Genomic DNA, 11600 nt, shown 5'->3' on the forward strand with positions numbered 1-11600 from the left:
CATTACCCTTAGCAAACTTCAGATGGGCAGCAATGTTCGTTCTGGATAGTAGTGGCTTTCTTTTTGCAACTCTGCCATGCACACTGAGGTTGTTCAGTGTTCTCCTGATGGTGCACTCCTACATTAACATGTTACAGAAAGCGAGGCCTTTAGTTGCTTAGAAGTTACTATGGGTTCTTTTGTGACCTTATGATCTATTACACATCTTGCTTTGTTGGTCAACCTCTACTGCAGAGGGTAGCAATCGTCTTAAGTTTTCTCCATTTGTACATAGTCTGTCTGATTTTGGATTTGTAAAGACTCTCTAGAGATGGTTTTGTAATCTATCCCAGCTTGATGAGTAATAACTCTTTTTCTAAGGTCCTCAGAAAACTTGAGTTCATGCTATAATACACAAACACATGTTGTGAAGATCAGACTTTGATAGATCCCTGTTTATTAAATAAAATAGGGCACTCACTGAGACCTGATTATCATCACATTAATTAAAGACAGATAAGACTCTAAGTTGACCTTATAATTAACTACAGGGTCGAATACTTTCAATTTAATATTGGATCACTTTTCTCAATAAATAAATGACCTAGCAAGATTTCTTTTGGTCTTTTTGTGTGATTGGGGTTCTATATTTGGGACTTGATTTGGTCGTATTCATGCATTCACTTACATTCCAACACCACTGTTAAACATGAAAATAGAAAGGGATTTCTGAACCCACTACACAAAACCAAACTGAGGTTTGCATTAATACTTGATTTGTCAAACAGGCAAATGAATAGAGGAATACAAGCAAACTCAAAACAATAATTTAATGGCTTATGATTTTGTTTTATTTAACAATAACAAAAAGTAAAATCATGAACACCCTCTCTATACTTCAGTTAAAAAAAAAAAAAAAAAAGGTTTATTTATGTGGATTCTGGTTTTTCTCAACCAGAGCACGGCATTAAAACACAAAAGTGAATTCTACCAAAAGTAGGATTAGATTGGAGGCACATTTTGGAGTTTCTCCTACTCCAATTGTCAGAGCTCATTTTTACACAGTTCAGTTAAGCTGTTCTGTGCTCATTTTAGATGTTGATGTCACCGGCTCAACAAAGTCGATTCAAGATCAGAGAGCTATAAATGAGCTCTGCATGCAGTGAGTTGATCTCAAAAAGCTGGCCAGTCTTCACACAACAGCCCTGTCAGGAACAGTTAATGGCTGATTGCATTAGCATTGATTAAAAACAAAACAAAAACACACTTTTCAAAATTTCTAAAATAACTTAAATATAAAAACATTTGCTGATGAAATGGGTTCATGTTAAGATGACCATTTTTTACACAGTAGCCAATAAACACAAATTTTGAATTAAAGAAATGCAGTTTTATTTTCAAACAAACTTCAGCAGTCACGTGAACATTTCAGTAGCACATTTCTGTGATTCATTCCAGCATCTTTCAAGTCTCAAGTTTTTCCTGAATCAAGTCAAACAGAAAAAACAGCAACAGAGACTCCAGTCTTGATTGTCATTTTCTGAGCAACAGAACTACTCTTATCTTTTCAAAATATACAGGTGATTTTATTCAATGCTGGGAGACTTCAAAACAACTGAACAAAACATGATGCTGTGCAGGGTCACACCAGGATGTTGTAATGAAAACCCATTGTGAAAAGTGATTGTGGTTGATTCGAGTATATACATCAATTCTGAGTGAACACGTTCACAGAGGCCTGCAACAATCATCCTGCAGTTTGCAAGCTGTCAAACTGGTTTTACTCACACATCTATTTATAAAGCACTCATGGCTTTCGAAAGAAAACTAAATAAAAATGTAAATGATGTGTTTAAAAAAAAAAAAAACCCTGCTGGTAACTTTTTTAAAATCATCTCAATGCTACATCCTTTTGCTGGAGGATGAACACCGAGTAGTTCCAAAAGAAACGGATTTAAAAAGGGCTGAGCAGAGGGTTAAAGTAGCTGATCTCAGTCGAGTGATTGTAAACACCCCACTACGTTTCAGCAGTAAAACTCTATTTAAAAAAAAAAAAAAAAAAAAAAAAAAAAAAAAAGCCCAGAACTCAACGGAAACAGAACAGGGAGGGGAAAAAAATTTGTGAGAAGACAAAAACGCCCAGGCAACACCACTGGGTGTATGTTATCTTTCACAAGAAGCTGTGTACAGTCAATCTGTGAATGCGCTAATACTAGCAACCCAGTGCATCTGTACTATACTATTCTCTTATGGGGCATATAGAAATTTGATGAGATACTTAACTTACCATGGTCTAGAGGTCATTTCTAATGGACACCTCAAATTGTACATGTATACAGAAGTAACTACACGGCCTGCCAGAACAGTAAACATGTGAAAATTTCACAATCACATGTTGGACATGGCTAGTTACTCAAATAGATAAAACACAAAATGTTGCATTTTAATAGCTTGAAGCTGATCAGCACTCCTGTAGAGATCCTCTAGAGATACATCATTAGGTGGAGGAAAGGATGTTGGGAATTATTATACAGGCAAGACTAGAGCTGTGCCTAGATAGTGTTACTTCTGCTGGAAAAAAAGAAAAATCATTAACTTAGGTTTACCAAGGTTAACATTTTGCACAGGTTCACAAATCATTATCTGCAAAATAATGGCTACAGAGAAACAAAGGCACGCACTAAAAAACAAGTATTGAGCTGCAGTCAAGCTGTAGAGGGAAACACAGTGTAAGAAATCACAAACTGCTTTAGGAGAGCTAAATCACTACACCTCATGTGGGAGAATATTAATCCAAAACACCCTATGCCAAAGCAGGAGTTGGAAGACAGACCCTTTACTCTTAGCATTTCATTGGTTCCTCTTTCAGCTCACTTCACTTCTCCCTACCCTGCAACAAAAAGGGAGATGTCTGTCCTCTCCTGACTTCCTGCTTGCTTATGCTTGGCAGATCTTTGTTTCAGTAACAAACTTATTCTCAAAGTGGCGGATTATGCGGCAGTCCTCCACTGAGCGCTTCTGAAGGCCTGCAACAAACAACATTAAACATTTTACATCAAAAAAATTATAAATAAATAAATAAAAAATCATGCGGGTACAAATATTACACACTTTAGATATATATACAATATAGCATGCAAAATGTTTAATTCAATTTATTTGTATAGTGCTTTTTACAATGAACTTTGCATGCCAAACATTAAACACACTATTAAATGTTTATATTGGTTTAAAAAAAAATAAATAAAATAAATAAATAAAAAAATTAAGCAAATTAAATATTTTAAAATTATTAAATTGATATTTTGGTCTACACAATATGGTCAAAAGGTATGTGAACACCAGACCATCACATTCATATGCCTCCTATCTCATTACAGAGCTGATCAAATTTGCTTTCTAATAATCCTCTGGGAAGACTTTCTACCCGAATATAAGAAGTGGCTGTGAAAATGTTTGGACATTCAGCTGAGAGGATTAGAGAGATTGCATGCAGTTCATCCCAGAAGTGTTTAGTGGGGGTTAAAGTCAGGGTTCATTCAGCACTCTAGAGTTGTTCCACTTCAACCTTCGTAAACAATGTCTAAGAACAGGGTAACTGTCATGCTTAAGTCCCTTAATTCCACTGAAAGCAAATTTTAATGTTACTGCATAGAGAGGACATTGTGGAATAGAACATTTTGGAATTAAATACTTTTAACTTTGCAACAACAGTAATGAGAAGAACCACAACTGGGTGTAATAATTAGTTATTCACAAACCTTTTGTTATAGAGTGTACTATAGTGTATTTACCTATTATCTCACTGCGGCGCTGCATCCTGTATGTTGGCCTGTATTCACACAGGCTGTAGATATAATAACCCAACGGAGCGAGGTCATCAATGCGCTCAGTAACCACCAGATCTTCATGCACCAAGTGAGTCTTGTACGAGCCAGACTGAGAACAGAAACGCAGAAGATAACTAATTGTGATGATAATGGGTTTAAGAGTTATACAAATGTAAATACCCTATAGCTCTATTTAAGCAATTGTAAATGACTATTTGTTAAAAATAAATAAATCGTTTATGTTCCAAAGTTAACCTTTTTTTTTTATTTTTTGTATACACGTCCGTGCGTGTGTATTATTATTGGAATGAGATGGTAATCGTGCAGGTGTGATAGACCGGTGTCCACATACTTTTGACCACTGTTTGTAAATCCCCCAAGACTTAACGTCCCAAATTGGTCTTTTCTGGTCCACAATTAATCCTGTCTCACAGTATAATAACACGGTAGTTGCACTTTATTCGTGCAAGTTTGCTACCCTGGCATTTCAAGCACTATTTAGGCCAAATTAGCATATCTACCTACACCCAACCCAAATCTGATTTTAAAAGAACATTGGGTTTTTTTGTTTGTTAGTTTCCCCCCCCCCATCAGTCAACCCCCCACTCACACATGTCCAAGCATGTCTATCCATCCACACATGCACACACACTCATCCACACACCATGAGCTGCAAGAACAAATCCAAGAGGTCCTGGGGCATCATCACCACAGTGGTGTTGAGCGGGATCACAAAGCAAGTCTTCAGTGTTAGGTCCAAGTACGCGGTCAGCTTCTGTTGACAGACATCATATAGATCTAATTAAGATAAATACAGGCCAATGGAACAAATGCAGGCTTAATGCATGCAAAATATTTAATTGTAAGTTGTAATTGTAATAAATAAAAGATCTGATTAAACATATACAATTATATATATATTATACAATTCAATACTTGTGCAATTCATTACATGGTGCACACCTCAGAATTTCAACTGCCTCATACACTTGATTGCTAGAAATGTGGCTGTAAATTATTACCCTCTTAAAATCATGCAGGATGTAAGCTGGGTCTCCTGCCCCAAAGCGGGGAGCAGGGACATTAATGAAGGCCACGTTGTCACGGATCTCCACATCCTCCTCAACACGGGGTAGGTAGTAAGGTGCATGGGCCTCCATGTCCATGGGCATATCAGCACTGTCCATTTCCGTGAACTGCATGGATCCATGATAGAGCTTCTACAAAGCAAAGAAAGTGAAAGAAGTGGAAGAAAAAAAAGAAAAAAAAAAAAACACAAAAAGGAAGTGCAAGTTCTTCAGAATATATTACAGGGGTTTTTACTTTCAAGTGTGACAGTAATTAATGAAACTGCAGTTAGTGGTGTCTTAAAAATGCAGATGTGAAACCTAGATTTGGATTTCTTTCAATAGCTCATACACTTCAAGGACAATTAAGCAGAGTCAGCTTCGTTAATTGCTCATTTTTATATGCAGAAGGGGGCGCTAACTGCACATCTTACACACTCCACAATCCAACTCTCACTACTATTTACTCACTGCCCAAACAAATTCATCTATGAACAGTTAATATTTCTAAAATCTCAGATACATGCACATTAATGTTCACCCCTCACCCTGCCTAATGTGTGTGTGTGTCAATATGTACAACCAACTTTACTGTGTGCTATTCTGTATGTAGTTTGCAAGACATTTATTCAATCAAGGCAAGCAATATTCAAAACACAGGCTCACATTCTATAACTTTAATATTCTATTCCGATCCAAAGGAAGCAATCAGATAAGGACATATAATCACTTGAGCACCCATTGATTACTAATACGAATGCCTAAGATCATCTTGCATTTATGCAAATCGTATAACATCCTTGGCATCTCAATGTTCTAAAACCTTGTGGCATCTCGCAATGGGGAGGGAAAAAATAAAACAAAAAAAATTTACATTTTACTCAAAACTCACTGAACATGTGCTATGAAATAAATAAACCCAGAACTTTGCAGCAGACGTACCTTAGGTGAAAGATACCGGTACACACAGGCTCCACCAACAATGAGGCCTGAGATTATGAAAGCCAGGCCAAGCAACGTGAGCAGACAGCGGCCTGTGGAACTCTCACCACTATACATGGACCCTGTCTCTGGGTCCTGGTCATTGAACATCACAAAACAAAGATAAGATTAGTGAATAAACCCTGTGCTAAACACTGTCTTTTAATCTCTGATTTATATCCAGGTGATGATGGGTACAGTAGAATAAAAAAAAAAAATGCTCTTGGACAATTCTGTATTGTCCTCAGCATTCATTATTCAAATAATGTATATATGTATTTAAAATTTTGAACTATGTATTAAAGTAGAACTTGATACCAATATTGAAGTTAGGACACTTATTTAAGCATTGTCTTTATTGCTCATTGATGTATATAAAACACAAGGCGATGCGGCAGCAGGTACAGAATGATGTGGGATATGAGGAGCTGAATGTGAAGTTGGACACTACAGAAGGAGAAAAGGATTTATATCGATTGGCCAGGCAGAGCGGCCGAGTTTGGAAGGATGTGCTGCAAGTTAAAACAATAAAGGATGGATCTGGAAATGTGTTGACTAGTAAGGAGAGTGTGTTGAGAAGATGGAGGGAGTATTTTGAGCAGCTGATGAATGAGAAAAAGAAGAGGGGGGGGGTGGACGAGGTAGAGATGGTGAAACAGGAAATGGATAGGATTAGTAAGGAGGATGAAGAGTGGAAAGTCGGTTGGACCAGATGACATACCGGTAGAAGCATGGAGATGTTTAGGAGAGATGGCAGTGGAGTTTTTAACCAGATTTTTCAACAAGATTTTGGAAGATGAGAGGATGCCTGAGGAATGGAGAAGGAATGTGCTGAAACCAATCTTTAAGAATAAGGGAGATGTGCAGACCTGCAGCAACAACAGGGGAATAAAGTTGATCAGTCACACCATGAAGTTATGGGAAAGAGTAGTGGAAGCCAGGCTGAGAGAAGGTGAGACCATCTGTGAGCAACAGTATGGTTTCGTGCCGAGGAAGAGCAACACAGATGCCTTATTTGCATTGAGAATGTTGCTGGAGAAGTATAGAGAAGGACAGAAAGAGTTGCATTGTGCGTTTGTGGATTTAGAGAAAGCGTACGACATGGTGCCAAGAGAGGAGTTAAAGTATTGCATGAGGAAGTCTGGTGTGGCAGAGAAGTGTGCAGTAGAAACGACAGACTGGTTGAGGGATCGGCTCTGAGCTCTTTCCTGTTTGCAATGGTAATGGACAGGTTGACAGACGAGGTCAGACAGGAGTCTCCATGGATTATAATGTTTGCGGATGATATTGTGATTTGTGGTAAGAGTAGTGAGCAGGTTGAGAAGAGTCTGAAGAGGTGGAGGTGTGCGCTGGAGAGAAAGGGGAATGAAAGTCAGTAGGAGTAAGACAAGAGTACATGTGGGTGAATGAGAGAGAGGGCAGTGGAGTGGTACAGTTACAGGAAGAAGAGGTGGAGAAGGTGGAGGAGTTTAGGTACCTGGGATCAACAGTGCAAAGTAATAGAGAGCGTGTTGGAGAAGTGAAGAAAAGAGTGCAGGCAGGGTGGAGTGGGTGGAGAAGAGTGATAGCAGGAGGGATTTGTGATAGAAGAGTATCTGCAAGAGTGAAAGATGAAGTGAAAGGTAAGACCTGCGATGTGTTATGGTTTAGAGACAGTGGCATTGACTAAAAGACAGGTAGTGGAGCAGGAGGTAGCAGAGCTGAAGATGCTGAGCTTTTCATTGGGAGTGACGAGGATGGACAGGATTAGAAACAAGTTTATTAAAGGACGGCGCATGTAGGACGTTTTTGGAGACAAGGTGAGGGAGGGGACATGGGATATATCGGTAAGAAAATCATGATGGAGCCACCAGGTAGGAAAAAAAGAGGAAGGCCAAGGAGGAAGTTTATGGATGTGGTGAGGGAAGACATAATGATAGATGGTTTGAAAGAGGCAGATGTGGAGGACGGTTGGTATCGAGACGGATGATCCGCTGTGTCGACCCCTAATGGGATCAGTCGAAAGATGATGTAGTATATAAAGCTGTTCTCCAGGTATTAAACTAATACTGGATTAGAGCAATCCCCATAATTATATAGGGTTTAAAAACCCTAGCTGATTTTACAGTGATCTTCAAACAGTTACAAGCACCTTATTTCCTAAGAAAATTGAATAACTTCACAACCATTTAAAAATTACTATTTTATATTTATATAAGTATATCACAAATAACCAACTTGGTAAGAGAGGAGGCTGCGATACATACAGCACAGCACCTTAAAATGGAGTCCCCAAACTGAGACAACTTCATCGTGTTCCAAATAAGTCGCAATTCGCTATTTAGGGCACTACGTAGGGTGGTAATCCGATTATAGCCGTAGCAGTGTCCCTAAATAGTGTAAAATTTGCCATTTGGAACTCAGCCTCTGCGTTTATATGAACAGGTCTTATGCAATTGAGGAAAAAAAAACGCCATTTAAAATGCGCCCATGTAATTTCTTCTGATATAAATAAACATATATAAAATATAAAGTAAAGAGTTTACAAACATAAGCAATGAAGCATACAAATATAAATAAGTTATTTCTAAATGATAACTAGACCAGTGCAGGCGTCTGCAGCAAAAGCAAAATCTCACCTTTTCTGAGACCGGCACATCTTTCACAAGCGCTTTCTGCGCCAAAGCGGAATTAAACGCTATCTTCACCATAGTTTTTAATAAATGCAAAAAAACAAAGGCAATTAAAGTCACACAGGATTTAGTTTACCAAAAACAAAAACACAGCCGCGTTCCGAGTGTCCCGCAGTGCTGTAATGACGCACTTTTGTTTGCGAATCCACACGTCGGATTTCCGGTTCCTGTTTCTATATAAGGCAGCAGTCCCCAACCTTTTTATTTTTATTTTTTGCAGCATGGACCGCACATAACTAAGTAGTGTAGAATAATGTATTATTGCTTTATATATATATATATATATATATATATATATATATATATATATATATATATATATATATATATATATATATAAAGCAATAATGGTTTATAAATAATATAAATAAAATAGTAATAAAATTATTGAGAAAATCAAAGAGAGCTTCATTTATAGAAAAAATGCGATTAAAACAAGTGCAGGAAATTAGCACTGGCATAAGTGGAAATATTTTACAAATGCAACATAATATATATATATATATATATATATATATATATATATATATATATATATATATATATATATATATATATATATATATATATATATATAAATTAACTATTTTATTCTTCCTTTGTGGCCTGGTACTGGTCTGAGGCCCCAAACCCCTAATATATCTTATTAAGGCTGTATCTCCTATACTATATGATCGGGATGTTAATAAATGAATGATGCATTTTCAAAGTAGCTATTTGGCCAATAAAATAAGTGTAAAATACTATACATTTAGCAATGTATAATCTCAATGAAAAAAAAACAAATACCCCAAACATAATACATTTCTGATATCTTCTAGGTGCACCTAGAAGATATCAGAAATGTATTATGTAAGATATCAGAAATGTATTATGCTTCTTCAGAATAGGGTATAAACTTTATACCCTATTCTGAAGAAGCATGGTTTACAGTAAACTTTAGTTTACCAGTGAACTTTAAACAATAATAATGAATAGATTAAGTAATAATCACAGTAAGACAATCAATAGAACTTTGTGTGTGTTAGCGTGACACTGGATTTAAGTTCAAGTTCAAGTTTATTTCTTTAGATCTTTTCACAATGGACATTGTCTCAAAGCAGCTTTACTTAAAAATTATAGAACTATATATATATATATATATATATATATATATATATATATATATATATATATATATATATATATATATATATATATATATAAAATGTATTATTAATATAATATAATAATGTAATGTCTTTTCTACAGTCTTATACAGTCATTTGACATTGTGGGACCAGGACCTACTGAGCAACTCATAAAATAGTTCAACATCTGAGATCGTCATAGATCCAAGACCAACTCCTTAATATCAGAGCCTTTAAATGTTCAAAGAAGTCCAATTTAAAAACTTTACATGAAGTGGGATTAATAAACAGTATTGGTCTAAAAAAACCCTAAAATATTATATGGACATTATATCAGAAGTATAAAACTGCATATTCATTAAATAACATTTGTATTTTTCAGTCTTTATACTGTTTTTGAAAAATAAAACCCACATACATTTTAATCCGGTTTGGGTGAGACTTGTCTTGTTCTTTGGCTGACAGGACTGGGGCCTGATGTGGTTTTCCGCTGTTGTAGCCCATCTCTGTTAGGATTGTTATTTTCCATGCTGAGGTACTTTTCTGCTTACCACAATGCTTCTTTTTGTCTTTCCTGGCACCTCAAACCAATCTGACCATTTTCCTCTCACCTTTCTCACCAACAAGATGTTTCCACCCACGTTCACTGTTTTGTTTCATACGAGTAAACTCTAGAGACTTATGGTATGTGTGAAAATCCCCAGTAGATTAACAGTTTCTGAAATACTCAAACCAACACATATGGCACCAACAGTCATGCTATAACAACAACAATAATAGTAATAACAAAAAAAGAATGGCCCTTGCTCCAGTTCAGAATGGCCCTTGCTCCAGTTTTAAAAATAATATTTCGGCCAGATATAACACAGCATTGCAATGATGACAAATATTGTCATTCTACATAGTAGTAAACCCGTGTTGTGTTTTCTTTAGTCACCAGGTTGTTAATTACTGGTGAGCGCACCACATATCATAATGAGAAGAATGAATCACTATGAGGTTTATAGAAGCCGGGTTTCAGTTCCTATTACAAAGTAATATATCAAATGTGGAATTCTCTATTTACAAATAAATATCAGCTTTTAATGAGTCTCATTAGCAACAAGTAGAACTGTGGACTGTTAAAGAAGCAACACAAAAATATGAAGGAAAGATCGATGATAATTTTTTAAATCATTTTTGCAATCAGTGCAATAAGTTTGACTTCTCACACGGAGAAGTGATGGACTTCAGTTATGGTTCATCTGGCAGGAACTATAAAAGCAAACAGACTGCTTGATTATTGCTGCTATTAATAAAAGAACAATAAGTAATAAATACTATAAGCATCATTTTATACTTCCCTTACATATAGCCACTACAAATTTCCACAAAGTATTTCGGCTTTGTACATGTGTGTGATAATATATTCAAAAATGAAATATAGTGGGGAGAGACTCATTACAACAGTTGTTTTTTTTTTCTTTTTTTTGGTTTGTAACGATTTTACTCAACAAACATTTATGTTAAGGGGGAAAAAGCTTCTTAGGCAGAATAAGGTTGCAGAGCCATAGGAAATATATGACTATACAATTGATTAATTATTATGCAAGTGAGAAGCTCATCAAAGAACTATGAATTGTCCCTGAACATGTGAATCACACAATGTGCTCTCAGACTAATGATAATAAAGGTGAGACAGAGGACTACTGTTTCTTGAAAAGAGCTGCAGGATGAACTGAAACCAGCAGGTACAACAGGGACACAGAGAACTATAAACAGTGAACTGCACTGCAATAATGTCAGATTAAACAAAAGAGAATTCTTTGACAATAATTTAGACCTCAAGAACACCATATCCTTAATGATGTACACAGATGGGAGGATGGAAAATAAGAATGTCCTGGTGCAAGTAATATGTGTAAGGAGAAGGAGGAAATTAAGAAGATTTCAAGAAGACAG

The 11600-nt window shown here is 36.3% G+C and overlaps 1 protein-coding gene across 1 annotated transcript; it reads right to left on the bottom strand.

Moving 5' to 3' along the window:
• Positions 1-1347: 1347 nt before the first annotated feature.
• On the bottom strand, positions 1348-8727 carry LOC310736697 (integral membrane protein 2A-like). Its single transcript, XM_083560464.1, has 6 exons — positions 8476-8727; positions 5819-5953; positions 4832-5029; positions 4474-4584; positions 3774-3918; positions 1348-3005 (listed from the first exon to the last, which is right to left on the bottom strand). The coding sequence occupies exons 1-6, from the start codon at positions 8545-8547 to the stop codon at positions 2917-2919; spliced, it is 750 nt and encodes a 249-aa protein (XP_083416590.1). The 5' UTR covers positions 8548-8727; the 3' UTR covers positions 1348-2916.
• Between the last annotated feature and the right edge of the window lie 2873 nt (positions 8728-11600).

Source organism: Silurus aristotelis, assembly GCF_946808225.1.
Source record: "Silurus aristotelis genome assembly, chromosome: 14".
Classification (NCBI taxonomy): Eukaryota; Metazoa; Chordata; class Actinopteri; order Siluriformes; family Siluridae; genus Silurus; species Silurus aristotelis.

Excerpts from the sequence above, each read along its gene's own strand:
- LOC310736697 (XM_083560464.1), bottom strand. The coding sequence starts at position 8,547 with ATGGTGAAGATAGCGTTTAATTCCGCTTTGGCGCAGAAAGCGCTTGTG. Across the intron at positions 4,585-4,831 it reads TCCTGCATGATTTTAAGAGG|AAGCTGACCGCGTACTTGGA; the intron begins GTAATAATTTAC and ends GTCTGTCAACAG. Across the intron at positions 3,006-3,773 it reads GCGCCGCAGTGAGATAATAG|GCCTTCAGAAGCGCTCAGTG; the intron begins GTAAATACACTA and ends TGTTTGTTGCAG.